General features: G+C 47.2%; 1 protein-coding gene across 1 annotated transcript in view; it reads left to right on the forward strand.

Moving 5' to 3' along the window:
• The window catches only part of CFAP68 (cilia and flagella associated protein 68), a 139,598-nt gene that overhangs the window by 62,831 nt on the left and 54,597 nt on the right, over positions 1-22,170 (forward strand). The window contains exon 3 of the mRNA XM_069614308.1: positions 14,672-14,741. Within this exon, the coding sequence (XP_069470409.1) occupies positions 14,672-14,741 (70 nt within the window). The remainder of the gene's footprint in view (positions 1-14,671; positions 14,742-22,170) is intronic.

A 22,170-nucleotide genomic window follows, 5' to 3' on the forward strand; every position in this document is an offset into this window, starting at 1 on the left:
GAAATAAAAGGAAGCATACCACCTCCTCCTATCTGTTTCTCCTGTAGAGAAACCGGACATGTAGCCAGATACTGTCCAAAGAATATAAGGGATTAACCTATGGAAATAGGCTGCTTAAGAGGTGACGAATGGGAAGAAACCGAAGAGATAGAGACCTTTAGTATCTGTTTATGTCAATCTTCTTCTGATTTTACATACAAACAGGCTTGAGTGAACGGGAGTCGAGTAAGGGCCTTGATTGACTCGGGTAGTAAACAGACTGCTATAAGGGCCGATTGTAATTACTACAAAGGACCTGGAAAAGGCAACCTTAGTTAGTTACCTGTGTACATGGGCACAATGAAGTGTACACCAAAATACCTGTACGCATTTATATCTGGGGCGAGTCCTGGGAAATATCGTCAGCCACAATTCCTGGACTCCCTGAAGAAGTTATTCTGGGACAGGATTTCTCTCCCTTCTCTACTCTTACAGGAAACTCCACTTCCCTTTTTAGATTTTCTACCTTAGAGTTGCTGGCAAGCAGACTACTATTCCCAAAATTCTACAACATTGCACTGTGAAAACTCAAAACCCCTGAACCAACCCTTAAAACCCAATGCATAGGTTATTGTAGGGAGACCGGTAAAATCTCTACACCTCTACTGACATAAACCACGACAAGTCAATGATATATGTGAGAGTGCTTGGACATCTCTCGTCTCTGTTCTCTCTCAGGTCCTGACAACATGGAACCTGGAGAAAGAACAGGCATATCCACCTCGCACAGGGGAAGGGTATGTGAGAAACCTGAAGGTGTCTCACTTGCTAGACCCCGGGGATCTGTCATCAAGGTGGCAAGGACACGGCCATCGCTATTGGATCTAGTTCCTGGGGCTGGACCAGTGCAGAAGGATCACCTAGAGGTGGCAAGGACACGGCCATCGCTATTGGATCTAGTTCCTGGGGCTGGACCAGTGCAGAAGGATCACCTAGTGGGGGGGGGGGGAGTGTTTGGGAATTGGAAGTGGGACACTGACAGGTGAGACGCAGTACCCCCTGCCTTATGATACCTTTTCCCTATCCTACCCCGTAGGTTATTTAAAAACTCGCCCCCCCCCTTTCCTACACAAACACTTTCTCACACCGCGAAAGACAACAGACTAACACCAGAGCCGTTTACCTGACATGCCCCTACACAAGGGTCAGGCAGAGTCAGGCAATTGTTGATAACTACACACACACCTGACAGCCCTTTCCCTTCCCCACAGGGATAAAAGGCGGAGCACGAGAGCATATTTTGAGCAAGTCCAAACGCACGAGGAAACCGCGATTCCGGGTCGGCTGTTCAAATGGAGGAGAAAGGTGGTGGAAACTGAAAGGATGACAAGGAGGGAATTGACCCGCAAAGCCTTCGATGAAAGAGCCATAAGACCGGGAAACGCAGCTGGCGATTGGTAGGACAGATGCCAACGGTACACAGGGCCCTCCCGCACTGAGAGCCAGGGTGGGGAAAAGAACTTGCTGCCATGGTATCGTCCTTGACTCCAGCGAAAGAAAAGCCAACAAGTTCAGCACAGCCGGTGAGTCGGAAGAAACCTAGAGGACCAGACTGTGTTAAAACTCAAGGTTGCAGTGGCAACATTTTGCGTAAAGAAAAGAATATAATAGACAAAGGTCTTTTGTGAGCAAACAAGGCATCAACGGTAGAGTGGTCTAGTGCCACGTGGGCGCTCATTCGAAAGACTCTGAAAAAGGCCCCACTGTTACGCTCACCTGGTATCCACGGGGGTGCCACACGATACTGGATAGAGGTCTAAGCGCTATCCCAGACCCCTCTCTGCTTGGTTATGTGGCAGACGTTGGGTAGCGCCTATAATGGGAGAATGGAGGGTTAAGATACTGGTTCTGTGATGGGTGGACTCCCACCTACCTCTGGTCCAAATCCATCCCTTGGCGTTATGGCTACCTTAGGCCTTAGGTTTTTGTGTGTTGAACTCTCTGTCCTGCGTCTCTGTGCAGGGGCGCGTGGTTGGTGCGGGCGTTCCGTGGACCTAGTTGCTTCACTGGTCCGTGTGCCCTTATGTCGGGTCCAGACCGGCTGTGACTCCGACTCTGCTTGTTGTCTTCCAGGTGAGTTTTAATGTCTTTTCCGTCTTTATTCTGTCTTTCTTTCCCTCCGTTTTCTCTCTTCTTGGCGTCTTGCTCCTCTACGGGGTTCCCTAACAATGTCTCTTTTTGTATTCACAGGGATGGTTGCGATCTCGGAGTTGCCGCGCCGATGGCGAAGACCACGGTGAGTTATTGATGCGCGGAGCACTGCGCTGTTTATTGGTGTTAATTGCTAACCTGTGTTCTCTTCTCTTTGTACAGGTTGCGGTGATGTTACGGAGTAATGAGCGATTTGAAGCGCTGCTTACCCAGGTAAGTGCTTTATTAATGCTGACCTTGTTCCTTCTCCCTTGCAGGATGCAGTGAAACCCAGAGATGGGCGAGGTAGGAAGCGCAGGGTGCTGCCAGGACTCGCTGCTTGCCCAGGTAAGAATTGTTATTAATGCTGTCCTTGATCTTTTTTTACAGGAGATGGGTGAGGTAAGCGAAGCGCAGGATGGATTCAAGACCGGTTACGTCACAGGTAAGTGTTCTTACTAGCTAATGCTGTTCTTATTCTTCCAGGTTATTAATGGAATCCAGATCTAGGGCTTCAGGATCGGGCCGCCGGAGAAGCTGATGAGCAGGAGCTGGACACGGTGAGCGTTACGCTGCAGGAGTGCAGAATAATGTGAAGTGTGTTCTGCTGTTTGGGTGTGGTTTAAATAGCCCAGGTAAAGTAGTTCCAGGCCCAGACACACCCAAAACACTAGACCGCATGGCTTGGTTCTAAAGAACTGAGCTGTGTAATAGGCCTCCATGTTGGATTAAGGTCCAAAACTGTTATTGCTTTATTCCTGATAATGAGCCTGGCACCTGAATGATTCCATGTATGTTTCTGATGGAGTTTTAAGGCCCTTGGGGCCAGTGTGAAGGGCTTTAGCCCCACTGCTGCCAGGGGGCTGTTATACCTGAGGGGGTCAGGGGCATGGATCGTGACATCCGCTCCTGAACAAAGATATGATCAATTGAAAAATTTTAAGGACCAAGATGTCCTATGGGAGGCCGGTGTGAAATGCCAAAGTGGTCATACAAGGGTCAAGCCAAAACCCCTTGTACAGTCAAAAGTCTTTGACACAGTGTGAAATGAACTGTGTTACTGAGGGGAACATCGCAAAGATTATGATAAAGTGAAACCTACACTTGTGTAACGCTCACCTGGTGTGCACGGGGACGTCACTCAGCCTGTTCTGACCTCTTACGACCTCAAACCCTTCCCTGGAGTCTACTCGAATGGAGGCTGGGCCTGAAAGACAGGATTGGTAGAGTTTAACTCCCTATTGTCTCTGTGTGCTTGAACCCCTTCTTCCCCGGGGTCCAACCCTTCCCTTTGATCCACAGCCACCTTGTTTTCTTGGAAAGTGTGCTCTCTGTCCTGCTTTCAGCGCAGGGGCGCGTTGATTGATGCAAGTTCGGTGCTGCCTAGTTACTTCACTGGCAAGCGTCCGACAGGTAAATATAATGAGTCTTTTGAACAGTTCTCTAACTTCGTTCCTTTCCTTCCTTAGATTATAGCCGGCGTCCCGGGATGGCGACGTGCTGCTGAGATGAGTAGCGCTGAAAGTGAGTGAGAGCGCGATGCAACCCTTTCGTATTTGTATTGAACTGAGTTATTTTTCTGTGTGTTTTAGGTGCCCCGGCGTTTTCAGCATGGATGCCGGTTATGAAGAAGAAATGCGGTGAGTAAGCGCGTTATGCAGCGCCTCTAGATGTTTCCACGCTAACCTGGAGTGTCTTTTCCCTCTTGCAGATAGATGAGAAGTTCCGGAGACAGAGTTCCCCCAGAGCGGCTGGGATTCAGGTAAGCGTTTGAAGCTCGTACAGTCTTTAAAAATAAGCAAAGATTTGCTGAATGCTTACTAATGCCTTTTTTCTGTTCTTTTCCATTTTCCTTAGGAAGCGGCGTGCTGGGATGGGAATGACACCACCAAAGATGCCCGCAGAACAGAAGGAGCGATGAATGATGGGCAGAAGCGCCGCAAGGTAAGGCTGTTCCTAACGGTGTTCTTGTTCTTGCAGGAGCTGAGCGCAGAAGAAAGATGCAGGCCTAATGGAGACCGATCCGAACACGGTGAGTGTCACACTGCAGGTGCAGAAAACACAAAGCATGTTTCTCAGCCGGGGCGTGGCTTAAATAGTCTCTGGGTATCCCAGGTGTCTCTGGGCTGAACCACACCCAAAAGACTAGACTGCACATGCAGTTCTGGGAACCGAAATATGTGGGGGCATCCATCTTGTCCCCATCAATGCACTACAAGTCCAATCCCCAATGTTATCCTATGGGAGTGAGTGAGTCTGGTGCCACAAGTGCCAAGTCTGACTCCAAGTGGGTCTTTGGAGGGATGGAGAGGCCCTTGAGGGCCATGTAGGTGATCGTGGCCTGGCTCTAGCCTGACATCCTGGAGGGCTGGGGACACGAGGGGCAAGAATCATGACAACTTGCCATAGAAACACTGAGTGACAGTGAGACATGCTTGCCCTTCGGAAGTCTCTGTGTAAAGTGACACGTGTTTTGAAAAGCAGGTGAAGGAGGTCTGAGCCTGGACGGGGGGGGACCTAAATAAAGGGGGGAAAGCAACCCAAATAATGGTTTAAAAAGACATTGAGATTCCTGAATAGTGCAAGATGATGATGAATTGAAAAGCTACGGGAACGACATTGTGATAACAAACTTGAACCCGACTGAGGGATGTCCACAGCGAGTTATTGGTCTAGGCCCGATTGAGGGAGGCTGACATTGTGAAAAGGATTGAAGCCCGACTGAGGGGGTTCCTAGGGTGAAGAGTAATCGCCCAATGTGAAGATTTATAGAAGGAACATTGATATTGGAAAAGGAACTGTGAGCTTGGGCCGGAGAAGCCCAGAAGTGTGCTGTGTTCGAGAGTCCCGCCTTGTCCCGTCCTTCAAACGTGGGGAAGGGAGACCCTGGCTATAACATCCTGACTTATCCTTTTGAGAACACTTGTTTCTTTCTTTGCAAACATTATCCCACACTATTTTGTATTTAGAGGTAAGGACTGGCAATAGGTTTTTCTTAGTATAGGCCCTTTTTATTTGACTAGACTTCACTAGGACTGTATTATTATTATTTGATGGTCATAGTTTTCTCCCATCTTAGATTTAGGATTAGGTTAGATGTTTATCTCACCCATTTTTACAGTTTAATAACCACCCTTGAACTGTGATCACTTGTGTCTGTCTTGCTTTGATACCATGCCTTCCTTACAAGGCACAGTTGTCGGACCACACCGTCCACCCATTACAAGTCACACAACTGACAACCTGTGGCATTTTTGTTATGTTTCTCTGCTCTTAGAGCTCTGTTACCAACACAGGTTAACTCTCTCGGAATCTGTGTCATTAGTCAACATTCATGTCTAATTCCCCACAGCAGTCCCTTGGCTTTGCCACAACGTGTTTTCTATCACTCACCTTTCACTTTGTTCTGTAAGGAAGGCATGTTATCAAAGTAAGACAGACACAAGTGATCACCGTTCGAGGGTGTTTATTAAACTTTATCAGGGGTGTGAAAAATGGCCATCTAAAACTAAATCTAATATGGGAGCAAGCTATGACCATCTAATAATAATAATACACTCCTAGTGGAGTCTAGTCAAATAAAAAGGGTCTATATTTTTTTTAAAAAACTATTGCCAATCCTTACTGCTATGCTGCAAAATAGTGTGGGATAATGTTCACAAAATAAGTCAGGATGTTTGTGCAGTTGGCCTCCCTTCCCCATGTTTTTAGTAGGGACAAGGCGGGTCACTTCAGCACAGCACACTCCTGGGCTTCTCTTGGCACAAGGTTGCAGTTCCTTTCACCAACATCAGGGCCTTCTCTGCCCAAGTCTCTTTTGTGCAAAGTCTCTTGCCTCAGAGGACCTGATGCACCATAAACAGCAAAGAAATGTCCTTTTTCAATATTCACGTCAGGTGATTTACTCTTCGCCCTGGATCCCCCTGCCCTGGGCTCTGATCCTTCTTTCACTGTTAGCCTCCCTCAGTTGGGTAGAGACCAACTTCAATTTTTAGGCATCCCTCAGTCGGGTTCACATTTGCCACAACAATCTTCACTGGTGTGTTACTGTTCACCCCTGGATCCCATTCTTCCAGGCTCTGATTCCTTCTCTACATTTTAGTCCCCTTCAACTGGGCTCAGTTTACAGATAATTCGAAGACTTGCCAATGTGCACAGGATTCGATGTAACCCACTGCAGGACCACTTTGATTTCACAGTTCATTAATTCTTCCCTGCTCGGGGGCGGAGGGGCACCAAACATAGACCTTCAAGTGAGCACCCAAGTGGCGCTGGACCACTCTTTATTTGGTACCCAATTCCATCTTAAAGTTAAATTGCATACAGGTTCTGTCTCTTCATACAATGTTGCCGCTTACAACCTTGAGCACAACACAGTCCGGTCTGCTCTCAGTTTCTCCAACTCACCGGCTGTGCTGAACTTGTTGGAGTTGCTTTGCTGTCGGAGTCAAGGACAGTACCATGGTGGCAATCACTTGTCCCTGCCTTGACTGTCAATGCGGGAGAGCCCTGTGTACCTTTTACACATGCTACACCGTTCATCAGCTGCAATCCCTGGTCTTAAGTTTCTTTTCTTTGAGGCTTCTTTAAAGTTGTGGTTCTGTATTGAAAAGGGCAATGACATTTCCCTCCTTGTCGTCCTCTCCAATCTCGCCACCTTTCTCCTCGGTTTAAACTGCCATTCCCAAATTGCTGCTTCCTCATGCGTTTTGCCTTGCTCAGAGTGTGCACCGCCTTGTATCCGTGTGGGGAAGTGTGATGAAGTCAGGTGTGTGTAATTATCAGTAATAGCCTGACTCTGCCTGAATCTTGTGTTGGGACATGTCAGGTGTCAGTGGCTCTGGTGTCAGTCCATTGTCACTCACGATGAACTGTCTGTGAGAAAGTGTTTGTGTTGGAAAAGGGGAATTGTGGGGGTTGAGTTTCTAGGTATCCTACCTGGTAGGATGGGGAAAAGGTGTTATGAGGAAGGGAATACTGTGTCCCACCCTTTGGTGTCCCACTCCCAGAAGACCCCCCCCCTCATCCAGGTGATCCTCCCGCACTGGTCCACCCCCAGGAACTGGATCCAATAGCGATGGCCGTGTCTTTGCCATCCGGATGACTAGCGGGTGAGGCACCTTCAGGTTTCTCACAGTTCATAAGTGTTCATCACTTGCTTTTATCACTCGTTCTGTATTTTAATATGCTCATATCTTTTCTTTAGTTCCGTATGCAGTATTACTTGTTGCACTCTTAAAAGTAGCAGTAATACTTTGCAGCTTGTTCGGCAGTCATAAACCCTCAATTTGGTTTCCAAAACCAATGGTCATAGTTTTCAGTTCGTTCAGCATTAACATATGCCTGCTCGAAGCCCGTTGAGTACTCCAGTCTGAGTATTCCCTTCTCTACACTCACTGGTATGCGGCCGCTCCTCCAGGCATCTTCTTTTTCCTCCCCTTGTGCTACTCGGTGGCCCAGCGAGCAGCATTCGCTGCCTTCGAAACCTTTCTGCTTGTTGCGCGTAGCTCGGCTCTGCCTTCGTAGAAGCGGCCTGCGGTGCTTGGGAGCCTTTAGTGTCCCACAGCTCTGGTTGTGGTCACAAGGCAAGGGGTGCTGCTGGTATCTTGACCCTCTAATGGCCCGCTCGGGCCCAAATATTGTTTACCCTTGTGCTGCAGACAGCGTCCTTCCCGCAATCGCCCTCTCTGCCACATCCTGTTCTCCAGGCAGGTTTCTCCCTTCTCTGTGGCGGTCTCTCCTTTTATGGACCTGGGGCCTGTTAAATGGTTGCAGGTGCAAGTCCTTGTCTTCAGTTGCTTGACCATAGTTAAGCCTATTAGCTGTACATGCCTGGCTATTGCAATGGTATTCCTCTACAGTCCTCTTCCTCATCTCAATACCAAAGTCGTGTGAACGAATGGAAGTATGCATAACTCCCTGTTGTTTCTTCCTTGTTTTGGCATTGATCTGATATTTCTCTGAGATAATCAGAGGAGGCTGATGTGTGTTTAACCTGCCAAAATAAGGAGGTGTCCTCTGAATTGATCCCTTCCGCATCCCAGTATAATAATGGCATTTCTGAGGGTCATTTTGAAAGGCAAGAAAGGGGAAGCGCTGTCAGTAACCTATAAAAGCTGCTGGGACTGAAGGTTCATTGTGAAAAGGGAATGGGGAATACTATTTCTCGCCCAAGGACGTCCTCTCCCTGCTCTGCAAATCTGCTCCACCTAGGCGATCCTCCCTTGCATATCCACCCCCAGTTTTGGGATCCAAAAGCGATGGCCTTTCCCTGGCTACCTGAGCAGAGGATGTTGGGCAGGGGAGTTGGGGGGGACAGAAGTGAGGACTCTCTCAGGTTTCTCACACAGGCCATCATTGCAGGAGACCAGTGAAGACACATACGGAAAAGGGGCAGGGCTTAAGACTCCTTTTGAATGTTTTGCTGATTGTAACACCTTCCCGGGAAAAGGCAGTCAGTGGTTGGCCTGGGGAACCAGCAGAGAAAGATAGCCAATAGGGGAACAGTGGAGGGGGAAAAGCAGGGCAGGAAACAGGAGGGGTCAATAGAGGAGCAAGAGACCATGCAGAGGAAGGACTGAGCGTGGAGGAGACATTTTGGAGGGATGTGCAATGTGAGGTATTGGTTGGTGGAAGAGAGTGGTACTGCAGATTGAGTGGGCATAAATGGTGTGTGAGTGATGAGAGTATTAGTGGGATAGTAGAGTGTGAAATAAAGGTGACTGTTGAAGTGAAAGGAGGGTGATTGAGGGAGAAGGTATGGGTTGAGTATGAGTTGTGTGCAGAGGAGAGTAGTATTAGTGTGGAACAGGGAATACTTGTGTTGTGGAGAGGGGAGTATTGGCAGTGTGGAGATGGAAGTAGCAGGGAGGGGAGAGTAATAGATGTAGGGAGGAGAGAGTAGCAATGAGTAAGATCGGGCGGTCGAGGTAGACGTAGAGAGAGGAACATTGGAGGGACAGAAGAGGAACTGTCAGGGAAAGGGAGAAAAGACTGGGTGGAGTAGGATGGAGGAGCACAAGAGACAAGGGAGAGGGACAACTACATAGAGTGAAAGGAATAGTCAGACATGTAAGGGTTAAGACCAAGTGGGGCCCGAGTGTCTCAAAGGCACCTAATACAAAGCCCAAGTCATCTTGGGGATTTAGAACAGGGTCCATCTAGATTGTTCCCTGAGCAAGACTTGAATAGTAAAGGTGTTCTGCCTTTAGCCATCACTCTTAGACAAGACAGATTTAATATAGTAAGGGTTACCAATCTCTAGTGACCATCCTCGATGAGGGACACCTAAGCTATAGAGGGAACACCTGTCTTTAGAAAAGAGAGAGGGACAGCCCTTGGAGATCTCCTTGACTATAAAACCAATAAACCCCCTTCAACTCTCTTTGAGAGTTGGTGTGTCCTTGAGGTGATCTGTGACAGTTTACATCTGAATGTGTAGAAATGTAATCTGGGGCAGGGGACAATCGTAGCAACCTGCCTCAGGCCAGCCCTTGGAGGCTAGAACCGCCACACTCTCTTGGTCCACTGGGCAACCTAGGCCTGACAGCTCTGCCCCTACCAAATCTCCTCGGAGGACCCCGCAGAGTAATCTTAATACACCCCGCCCTGCCCCCCAACTGAGAGATGCTGAATCTCTCTGAGTAGACCCACATTCCTAATGTGGGCAAAGGAAGCTTTCCCTTCAAGGGACAAGTTTACTCTTCACTTGATGGTAGGAACAAGAGTTTTTTTAGACACTGTTGCCACCTCCTTCTGCACATCAAAGAACTCCAACAGTTAAATATGTTCAAAGCTTAACCAATGTGTTCCAATTCAGTAAAACAAATGCTGGAGATGCCAAAGAGCATGGCATGACACAGGCAGCACCCGGGAAGTTCGGTAGAGAGTGAAATCCAAAATGGCAGAGAGGCCAAACGTAACCTTGGACCAGCAGCTTCAACCCAAAGCACCCCCGGTGCACGCAGGGAGGACTGCCATTTGAAGCCCTCACCAAATTACCAACCACAGGTGCAGACCCTCACTGGGAGACCCACACATGGGGATATGATATGGCATTTGTAACGCGCCTATACACAAGTGTTTCAATGCGCAACGAGGCGCGGGGGGGACAGGGGGAGACAGACAACGATCCTACTAGGCCAGGTGTCATTCAGATCACGCAAGTGCAAGGGTAGAGGGGAAAGGGAAAAGGGCAAGGGCAAGGGGAGAGGGGAAAGTGCAGTACATGGTTAGTAGAATACAAGATAAATAATAGGGCCAGCTGGTGGCAAGTGCAAGGTAAGTGCCGGGAGGAGGGGCTGTAGGATACAGAGACAGTCCCGTAGTGCAGGTAGGCTGTGCAGGGAAGAGTGGCTGGGCCAAGGACCGAGATCGGTGAGTGGCCCAGTTGCAGATTCAGTGCAGGTTTGCTGATTTTAGCAGGGGAGAGAGGGAGAGAAAGCGGAGGCAAAGAGGAAGGTTTTGAGGTGCTTCCGGAACCGGAGATGGTTCTCCTCAAGTTTCAGGGAGGCAGGAAGGCTGTTCCAGAGGGAGGCCCCTGCTGCGGAGAGAGATCTACCCCCAACTCGTTGCTTGGAGAAGCGGCTGACCCTGAGGGAGTTGGAGGTGGATGAGCGAAGAGCTCGAGAAGGAAGATATTTAGGAAGAGAGAGTTGAAGGTATTTTGGCCCAAGGCCTCAGAAGGCCTTGTGGGCAATGCAGAGGGTTTTGAACTTAATCCTCGCTGCCACTGGGAGCCAGTGTAGTGATTTCAGTCCTGGAGAGATACGGTCCCTGGGCTTGAGGCCAAGGACAAGTCTCGCAGTCCTGTTCTGGATGAGTTGCAAAGGGCGGAGAGTAGAGGCAGGAAGATTTAGATAGAGGCTGTTACAGTAGTCCAGCTTCGAGAGAACCAGGGCTCTAGAGACAGTGAGCTTCTGGGGGAAGGAGAGGAAAGGGAGGATACCTCTGGAGGATCGAGTGCACTATAAAAGCATCCAACCCCAGTCAGACGAAGTGGTTGTGAGAGTGGTAGTACCAACAGCCGAGGAGGCGGCTAACCCCTAAGCTAAAAAGTGCAGAAAGGTATGATAAGGCCAAGTCGACCCAAGACAGGTAAAGGAGATGGGAGGACTGAAGAGTAGTAGCTATGGACACGGGGAGAGGAATCTAAAACTAGAAGAACGGGAGCCTCAGAGTTGAAAAATGGCATCAGCAGCAGACACTGACAACTCATGGATTACTCTCACCCCGAAAGAGATACTGCGGCTGCACATACAGCTGCTTGAAGAGACTCTGCAACTGATGGAGAAACCATTCAGTCTTGAGGAACATGGTTGGATGCAAGGAAAATGAGCAATGCTTTATCTTGTTTTATTAACCCACTGATATTGGTAAAGGACTCTGAAGAATCCCTCCCATTTTCAACCTTCCATTCTTCCTGCACTGGCCTCTTAGCAATACATATATACACCTCCTATCCTCGCCTCTCTAACACACACTCACAAGCTAATTACCTCGCAACCTCCAGACTTCCAAATGTCCAAACCATTCCCAGCCACATGCTCCTTTCCATTACCAAGCGGGCTGGGCCACTGACATCAGGATTGCATGGTTCCTGCATGGTTGCATGGTTCCTGTTGGACGAGCATTGTGACTGGGTGACCCGTGGCTGGACTATGAAATAAACAGCTGAGATCGATTCTTGTGTGTTCAGTCATGTGGCGATTCTTGTGTGTTCATTCATGTGGCCTTGTGATTGTCAGTTTCAACGCGGGGAATCTCATCCTTGTTTCACTCTTTCTGCATCTCTCTGTTGATTTGCTCTGTTGGAGTTTGTGTTCGTCCTTCTCCTTCCCAGGTAACCCTTGACCCTCCAACTCGGAGTTGCCTTCATCAAACCTAATTTACAAGCAGCTGCATGTGGAAGCTTGGGCAGTCTCTACGCAAACCAAGTGCTCCCCTTTATTTTTTTTATTCATTTGTTTAGTTGCATAACAACTTTTCAAATATATGTAAACATACAATGAATGTCATTACAATTAATTTCATTTCATTTTATTTCAATTTCAATGCTTAATATTGTTTGGCTCGCAGAGACATGCGGGAGTGGTGCCACGGACACACAGGCTGCCTGCCGCGTGTTATCTAAGAGCATGTTCCTTGTTGTCAAAGGCAGCCTTTCTTGTTTTTAGCATGACAGCAGGGAGCTAGTCTGCTATTAAAAAAAACGTCTTATTCCCCATTAGGGCTGAGTGACTGTGTCTCCCTGAGCAGTACTAGTGGTTTGTGCATGAACGGGCAAGTGAGTCCCTGTTCTTAACCACTTAACTGCGGGAGTGGGCAGAGCCTACACTGATTTTTTATGGAAATGAAGGAGGATCATAGACGCTCTTAGAACATGAAGCCACATCTTCCACAAGGTTCTGATGGATTATATGTCTCCCATTTCTTTTCCTAGCTGCCAGTTAGTTGACAGACTTTCATTTGTATTTGTATTTATTGTGTTTTATATAGCGCCTTTGTCCTGGCAAGTTTGAGGAGCTTTGAGGCTGGCACACTCTGGCTTATGTGGTGAACCAGAAGAATTCAGACTAGGTCTTAGCATGTTCAAAAGGTTTTATTTCAATAAAGAGAAAAACGCCAATCTAGCTTTATTGCAATGAGGGCAATTCCGTACCATACAAACTAAACTAAGGGTGCTGGTTAAAATGTCAAATTAATGTAGTCCTCCGTCCAAAACCTTCTTGCTATCTGCGTAACAAAAATAGGCTACGGCTGTTCTTTAAAGGGTGAAAATGGGATTTGTTTTGCGATTCCATCATTCTTTCTCTTCTATTTGATAGTGTTCTTCTTTTAGGGGCTGGCCAGTGGAATCCTCCAGGTTCTCTGGCCCCAGTCTTTCACCCTATGTTTAGTATTTCTAGGGCTCTCCGAAGCCCTCTTGCCGTTTGATGTGCTTACCTCATCTGGGCTTCTCTTGGGTGCAAGTCTGCGTCCCATACTCTGGTTTCTCAGGCTCCCATAACCATTTTGGCTTCTTCAGCCCCATATATAAATGTCACTTGTTTTCTCTAGGGCTCTTCAAAGCCGCCTGACCCTCTGATATGTAGTGGGATCTCTGTTGGGCACCTGCCCTTGTTCAGCATTCGGGTTTCTTGGGCTTCCGGTACCCTTTAGGTTTCCCCAGCCTCGTATGTTAATGTCCCTTATTTCTCTAGGGCCCACCAAAGCCCTCTGGTGTATTTGATGCAGCGGGACATCAGTTGGTCGTCTACCCATGTTCAGCGTTCAGGACTCTCAGGCTCCCGTAAACCCTTAGGCTTCCAGAGCCTCCTATGTCAATGTCACTTAGTTCTCTAGGGCTCCCCAAAGTCCTCTGGCCTTCTTATATATTTCATTCAGCGGAATGTCTGTTGGGCATCCACCCGTGTTCAGGCGTTCGGTGTCTTAGGCTCCCGTAACCCTTTTGGCTTTTCCAATAATCAGGGACACAGCTGCATGCTCCTCTCTCCAGTGTTACTTTCATGGGAGCGCCAGCGTCCCCTTTTCTGCCCAGCTGTCTGCACACTTCTTATGCCGAGGTCGGTGATCCAATACTTTCATAGTGGTCTGGTCTCGGTGACGGTTAAAGGGCCCCAGGGCCACCACAGCTCTGGTGTGGTCGTGCCACTAGGCAAGACTGTTTCTTTACCACCTCCCATCTTGTTCGCAGCTCCGGCTTTATAGCCGCTCAGGATGCCAGCCTTCTAGTGTCTTGCTAGCGAACCACTCGTTCACCATGCTACTGCTGCCTCCACGATCTATCGTGGCTCTGCTCCTGCAGGACGTCTCCCCCCTCAGAGGCTCGCCTATACGATTCTCTCTCCTCCATTCAAGGTTCTTTGTCTTTTTATGTTTTTTGACAATAGTGAAAGGGGTGTGTATCGTTCCCCTTTGACTGTTGGGTTCAGGGGGAATCCAGTATTACCTGAAGCCATTGAAGTAATGTCACAGCTATTTGAATCCAAAACAGAAATAACATCAGTCCTTTTTGATTCCCATATATGCAGACAATGTATTCTTGATGGGGAGTACCTCATAGGAATGGGAGTTGCCCCTAAGAGGGGAGTCACTCCCAGTGAGGTCTCACTTTCCCAGACTCCTAGGGAGGGCCTTGCTGAGTGGGCTTACCTGCCTAGCCTGAAAGGGGGTGGCGCCCCTCTGGGGAGAAGGTGCGAATAGTCCAGATGCATCTCAACAGGTAGGGCTTCTGAAATCAGGTGTTGCCTCCCATGTTGCATGGATGGATTGGATTGCCTGAGGGATCCACTGTGTAGCTCCACTAGAGCCTGCATCAGGGAGCTGACCTTCCCTTGCCCCATGACCACCCCCCCTATTCCCATCACCCAGCCTCCAACATGGGAGTACATCACACAGTTACCATAGTGTTGTTTGATTACATTTTTCAGAGTGTTGGTGTAAAATGTGTAGAGTTTTGCCTAGTTTTAACACGTTTGCCTTTTTTTGTTTTGCTTTCCAGTTTGCACACTGTTTCCAGACGACATACTCAACAGAATTCAGCAGAGAAGAAAGAAGGGAAAAACCTACACGTAGGTCACCATTTGAGAACATTGCTGGATTCGTTCTTTTTGTTTGAGGTTTTATATGCTATTTAAGGACTATACTTTGAAATGGTGGACTGTCAACAGGAGGCAACAAATGTAAGCATCCATTTCCAAAATGATATCTGAGTAGAGAGCCTGAATCTTGACATTTCCTAGGCTGTAAAATAGTGACACCACACATTGCTGGCCCTTGTCCAGCAGACTTGCCTCTCAGAACCCGGGTGAATGCTAGTGTGTCCAACATGAGTTATGTTAGATATTGTTCTTATAGGACAGGGATGCACAGCAGTCTTGTGACTGCATTCCTGTTTCTGCAACTAAGGGGAACCAGGTTAGCTAAGAATAGCGTTGAGAGCGGAACAGGATAAGGTTCAGCTATCCTGCCAGAAGAATTATTCAGGAAGGGTTCCTGGGTGCAATGTGTGTGGTAGAGGTATTGTGTATGATGGCCAGGGATGTGCTTCAGTCATGTCGATCTGGTCTGTGCAAGAGCCAGCAACAGAAAGGTGTCTGGCTGCAATCATAGGACGTGCAAAGACAGTTCCTTCATTGAGGGTTATGTGCACACACCTCGCTGATTCTAAAACAGAGTTAATGCACTACTGTCCTGTTCTGTCACTGCTAATCCCTTTTGTCCAGTCACATTTTCCCTCTTGTTTGCACACTTTCTCAGTTTCAACTTGGTTGGCGGAAGCAGTAGGATGCGGATTAATGGGGTGATGAAAAATGATGGTCTTAGATTATGTTTGTGACTGAGTATGTCAGAGGTTGTCCCTTTTTGAGCCGCCTCCCCTCTTGGGGAAGTAGCAGATGGAAGGCACAGAGGTCTCTACCAGGCGCTACCTTGAGAAAATGCTGACATTCAACTGGGTTATTTGTGGGTTTAAGCAAGAGGACAGCAGAGCAAATGATCAGGAGTTATGGCCAATCACGCTACCTCCTTCTGACATGCTATGCTTTTCATGTCAGGTCTCTTCGTTCACATCATTTTGCCGACACTTCTATCCGGCAAACATTATTTTCATTTATTTTATTTTTATTGTTTAAAGCGCTGATCTAGCTTGAGAGCAGCGGAGCATTATAAACAGCATAGGTAGCCACCATTTGGGCTGCCATATTTTAAAAGTAGGGCAGTACTGTGAGGTCTGTGCATCCATTGGAATTAGTCCTTGGTCAGGTGTTGATGAAAGAGTAATGTTTTGAGAGATTTGCCGGTCCTCCCTTTGCCAACGAGTTGTGATCCAAGTCATTTGGTCGATTTGCTGTGCGAGGAGTGCGTGCCACCAGATATGTGGAGTTTAGCCACCAAGTACACTGGTATGCTACTCGTGACTGCTTTGTAGATGATGCATGCAGTTTTGGACAGGCTTGGAGTGGAAGCCAATATAGTTTGCGTAGAATGGGGGCAATTCGGTCAAATTTCCCTGCTCCTGTAATAAGACGTGCTGCAGCATGGTGGACTGCTTTTAGGGGAGTCAAGTGAGCAGCTGGGAGCCCTGTCGGGAGAGCATTTCCCCATCTATGTGCGATGCCACAAGGGCCTGTACTACGGTTCGGAAGTTCTGCGGCGGGATGAATGGTTTCATTTTTCGAAGAGTAAATGCACTGGTAACTGAACCTTTTGCATTGCTCAAGTAAGCAAGTGAATTGCTGCTATCAAGAAATGCTTTCTGTTGCGTTATTTTTAAATACATTTACGCAGGTAAAAATATGTCCATCCCATAACAAGTCTTGCCATTGTGAGGAACCTGAGAGTGTCCTCACTTCTTTTCCCCCAGGAACCTCTTCTCAGGTGGCCAGGGAAAGGCCATTGCTTTTGGATCCCGACTCTGGGGTTGGTTATGTGAGGGAGGATCACCTGGGTGGAGGGAACTTGGGGAGTGGGGAGAGGATGTCCTTAGCTGGGACATGTTAGCCCCATTCCAGAATTAACCTTCTATTCGTCTAGCCTTTGTAGGCTACTGTTGGCCCTTGCCCTTTTCCTCCCTCCAAAATGTCTCCCAAAAACACCACTTCAACGCTGGGACGAGGAAGTGACCAACTCTGAGGAAACATCCTGATTTGGGTGAGGTAAACACATATCAGTCTTATAGTGTTAATACAGACACATATCAGTCAAGTACCAAGACGAGGAAGAATCAACACCAAGTTATGCACACTTCCTTTGATTCAGATATCCCCAAACACCACTCTGGTACTAGGACAAAGAAGATGGCCATGGAGTTGTACCGATGGAACAGCCAGGCATGTTCATCTAATGAATTTTCATTATGGTCCAGCAATAGAACTGAATGACACACAAATGTTGTCACTTCCAATAAGTATAAAAAGCCTTGCCGCACAGCAAGAAGGGGAACACAGAAGTGGGCTGGAGAGAAACTGGCTGGAGAAAGAGGAGAGGGAGACATGAGAGCTGGGTTGAGCAGGCGAGAGGGACACCGTGGCAGAAGCTGGCCGCAAGAGGGTTTGGAAACCATGCAAGCCCTCCTTGCGGAGTGCACGCAGTAGGAGCTGTGGAGCGCCAAAGCACTCCAACTGCCGCAAGAGCCAGGAGAGCGAGCAGTGCTCTCTATTGCCTCTGCAAAGGGAGAACGCAGTCACAGGAAGCCGGAAAGCAGTGCGAGGAGCAGAGGGAAGCTGAAGGGAGCTGCCGCGAGGAGCCGGTGAGCGAAAATAGGGAAATACTCCAGCCAGGACGCTCTTGGAGCATGAAACACACACTCTTGAATATCAAATTAACTGCAAATGGTTGAAAGCACTTTTGAATGCAGAAATAAGTGCTTTAGAAAATCAAACAAACTGAAAGTTACTAGCTCTTTTGAAAGCTTAAACTGATACTTTTGAATACCGAACAAATTGAAAGACATCTTAAGCACTTTTGAATGCCGGCTGAGCAAAAGTAAGTTATGAGTACTTGTGAATAGAATTAAAGCAAGGTGGTGCAAGTAGCAGATACCACAGAATGAATGGCTTCAGACACAAGTGTGGCAAAGCCAAGAAAATACAAAAAAGGGTGTGAGGGAAGAAACCAAGTATTGGGCAAAACTGAGAGAGTTCAAGGAACTGCAGATTAAGGGAAAACCTGTATTGGCAAGAGCCAGAAGAATACTGAAGGTGTACCAAAGGGCTTGCTGGCCAACAAAGCCACAGTAAAGTGTTGGAAAAGTGTGATACTGATGAAAGGGACAAGCTTCACTGACAAAGTAAAGCAGTGGACAGTTGTTGATGAAAAGCAGATAAGAAGGGGTATCGGTTGTGTGACCTGTAATGGGTGGAACGTGTGGTCTGACAACTGCGCCTAGACCGAGTGGCCCCTTTTTGGAAAAGGCCTATGAAAGTATCCATAAAGAAGTTGTGTTTTGCAACAGCCACTTATGTGATTTTGAAGTCAAGAAACAGACTTATCTTTGTGAACCAGTGAAAATTACTGATGACAAGAAAGCTGGGAAGTGTCCCAAGGAAAGGTGGTGTTTTGAAAAGACAGATGTTTTTAACTCTTAGGGAAGGGAACCCCGATAGTTGGTGAACTGTTTTGAACTTGGGGAAGGGGAAGCCGATTACAAGCCAAGAGCTGGAGGAAGCCAAGAACTTTATCTCAAACCCTATTTATTTTAATGCTGACAACCCTACACGTTCGAAGGTGTTAGATAAGATTTTCATAACAATGATAAATCTTTCTGACCTTTGTCAACCCCAGAACCTTTTGCTTTAGTGGTGGATAATTTTTCCATATATCCCAGTGAGTGGGAACCTTTTTCCACACTCAGTCATTTACTCTTTATGTTGGTGTTATTTTTAAGACTCCACATAGTGCCTTTTTAATTGTATCCTCTTTGACAACTTTTGGCACATACTGCCTATTTTTGCTGGATTGCCCTTGGGACTCACCTTTTAACTTGCTCTGGGTAACCTTGTGAGAACTACAGTTCCCAAGGGTAGACCTGATCTTTGGATCCCTTTTACATTTTATTAGGTCAGACCAGCAACCCCACCTTATGTGGAGTGCTGGGGGGGATACTGGGTATCCCCTTTCTCATTTTAAATGTAACATTTGTTACAAGGTCAAACTTACCTTCAATGGCTGGTGGCAGTGAACCTTTTAACTAATTCGGTGCACCTTTACCACGGGCTGTTTCCACAGCCCCGGTAAAAGCACCCATGGGTGCTAATTTTAGCAAAATGGCCCTTGTCTTCTTTTTCTGCCATTTTAGTGTTCCTTGTGCTTTCTTGTTCCTCCCCTGACCTCCAGGGTGGGAAATTTCTTTGTGTATTTTTATCTTCGGCGTGAATCCTGTGGATTCCCTGCACAGGATCCAAAGTGTCTTTGAAGGCAGGAAGCAAGGGAGGAGTCCAAAACTCTGCAGCTCTTTGTCTTCCTGAAAGGACTGCCAACCCCCCCAAGTTTGAATGTTGCATGGCTGTTTGATTGGCTGGGTTCCAGCATAAAAGTTTGATCCTGGAAGCTGAAGAGGAAGTTGACTACTGGAGCCGTAGAGGATGATGAAGGAAACGAGGCTGAGACGATTTCCAGCGACCACAGACCCTGTTGTGTAACTGGAGCCTGCTGTTACCCTTCCTTCCAATAGACATGGGGACTCCGCAAACGACGACCCCGACCCAGAGCCTGGTGAGACCCACTAGACTCAAGAAGGCCTGCATTTTGATCCATCCCACGTTGTGCTGCAATACCCCAAAACCCTGGGACCTTGAGCCATTGTGTGGTGCATGGTCTTCCGAATCTTGCTGAAACTACTTGGGCATCCTGCAGGACGTCCAGAGATGTGCATTGAGTAGAACAAGTCCCCTCACCAGACTGCTGAACCTTGCAAACGACGAGAATCCGACCAGTGATATTCTGTCTTCTTCTGTGCTCCTGAAAAGGGGTCAGAGCTGCATCCAGCCCAAGGAAAATCTTGCCTCGAGCCTTCTTCCGTGATCGCTGCTGCAAAGGCCCTTCCAAAGTCCTGTATTCCGACTTCTAGACAAAGGAATCCATCAACCAGGTTTTTGGATGCATACCCTGAAGTCTTCCTGTTGAAACACTTCTTCTGCGCTGCGTTACTGTGTTGGCTGGGGCTTTTACTTACCTTCAGTTTCTTGTAATTCCTGTGTATCCTTGGGGTGCTACTGTGATTGTGTGGTCTCTCGTCCCGTTCACCCAGGCCCACTGCAGGAATCTTCTACTGTGTCGTCTCTGAAGTCCCTGGACCCTAACTAACTTTCAAAGTGAACTACTTACTTGTTTGCCCAGTCTTCCTTAGGAACCCTGACTTTGCCTACAATAGAGCTTTATCTCACCCTGCCTACTGCTGGCTCCTAGACCACTAGGGTCCCCCTTCTTCCATTGAGAGAACTTGTGTATTAGAATTGGGAAGGGCTAGATAATTTAAAGGGTCTGCCTTTAAAAGAAAAACAAGTGTTGAAAAGTTTACTTAATGAGTTAGTTTGTAACTGTAAACTCTCAGTGAGTAGTTACAAATAGTTGTACTTAAATTAGATATGTTCTGCCATTCTGAAAAGTGTGTATATATAGCATTTACTTACCTTGAATAAGATGTGTGCCTTCTTAAATAAGTATTCTCAAAGTCTTGCTTTCCTTAGAAACTCTCTTGCCACTCTAGGTTAACTTACTCACCTGTGAACTGGGCTCCTCTCTTCCTAAAAGTAATGCTGTTTGTTATTTACTTTATTACTTTAGTATTCCTGTTGGGATAATTGTACGAGTGTCCCCAATTGGGTCTTGCCTCCCCTGATTTGGTGTTGGCCTGTCCAGAATAAGTCTGCATAGGTCATACTTACCGTTTAGGTTGCTGGTAGTTCCTTACAAAGGTATATAGAGGTGTTACTTGCCTTGCATAGCTGTGTGCCATCCCAAAATAAGTTAACAAGTTATTGCTTCCCTTAGTATGTGAACTGTAAAGCAACTGTAATTGAATATTACACTCCAAGGTCCAACTCCCCTAGAATAAGTGTGTTATGCTGAATCAGAGTTGTAGGTGTTTTACTGTTCCTAGAATAAGTGTTCAACTATTCAGAAAAGTATATTGTCCAGTTGACTTACTATGTGATTTCTTGCTCAGCGTCACAGTAAAACTGTTTGTGTCTACTACTCTGTATTACTGTAAGTAATCCAAAAGTAACTATTGGTTTTGACTTTCCTAGAACTACTGTTTGGTGTTCCAAATAAGGTTATATGCTTTGGACTGTGCACCTTCAAGCATAGTGTGGTGTTTTAAAAATGGTGGTTACATATAATGTAATAATACCTATTCCCCTCGAGATTGATCTGGGCCTACTTTTATTTAAAAAAAGAAAACATTTATTTTTAGAATACATAGTGTTTCAGTTTTTGTTTGGACCAATTGTATTACCATTCTTTTGTAATGATTGTACAGCCCTCTCTCCCTCCTAAGATAAGCCTGGCTGCTCTGTCTATGGTACCCTGCATTTCAGTGGTACAGCCTTATACTAGACTGGAGTCTTGTAGTGCCTCAGTTGAATGGTTTTACTAAGCCCTTAGTTGGACTTCAGAAAAACTGTCCTAACAGAAGGGTACTGTTATCAGAGGCATTTTCTGTAGCAGGCCTGTATCAGCATTTCTCCACTGGTTAGCTGGCACACGGGGACACTCCCTGCAGTACTTGGCTACTTCTTCAGGAATTCTGGGCCATTAAAACCGTTTTAGGATATTTTGCTGGGTCTTCATGGACACAATATATCCCTCACAAGGGTGAGTGTGGGCCAGTTGCAATATTAGGTTTCAATGCGTCCTTGGAACCAACAGCTGCTCTTTATCTGCTCCATCTACGCCTCAGTAGTATCTGTAGAGCAGCCCCTGCCTGTACTTGACCCACGGACCCTTCTACCTGATGGGGTTTTCTCCATGCACTACCCTTTCTCGGGCTATACTTCCTAATAAAGACAGCATTTTAGGTAGTATCGAAGAGTCACTCCCTTGTGGGGTTATAGGGGTTTGCTGGCTACCCAGGTCTGAGTACCTTGTTCCCCCATTTGGCCTCTCCTGCTTGGGAGACCTTGGGAAGGGGCTTTACTACATCCAACCTTTTGTTAGGCCGAGGGAATATTGATGCTGTTTTAACCCACCTCTGGTCCGGGCTGTTGTAGTGCTTCTAGGAACTTCTGCAACACTAATTTCTTGAGTACGTCTGGTATTGTAGAGGTGAATGGTTTTAACCATTTCTCAGCCAAGTCCTTGGCTCTGTAGTACATCTGTCAAAGAGGTTTCTCACGGTTAGTCGAGTGTCCCAAAACGTCTTCCGGTAGGCTTCTTCATCCAGCCCCAATCTGTTTTATTTCAGCGTATGGGTTATCGCCATTAGGATTCGCTGCCTCGTAGGCTCCTTGCATGGCACCCGACAACAGGGCCTCTACACACTGTCACCACCTCTCTGGT

Source organism: Ambystoma mexicanum, chromosome 9, assembly GCF_040938575.1.
Source record: "Ambystoma mexicanum isolate Mex_15411 chromosome 9, UKY_AmexF1_1, whole genome shotgun sequence".
NCBI classification, from domain to species: Eukaryota; Metazoa; Chordata; class Amphibia; order Caudata; family Ambystomatidae; genus Ambystoma; species Ambystoma mexicanum.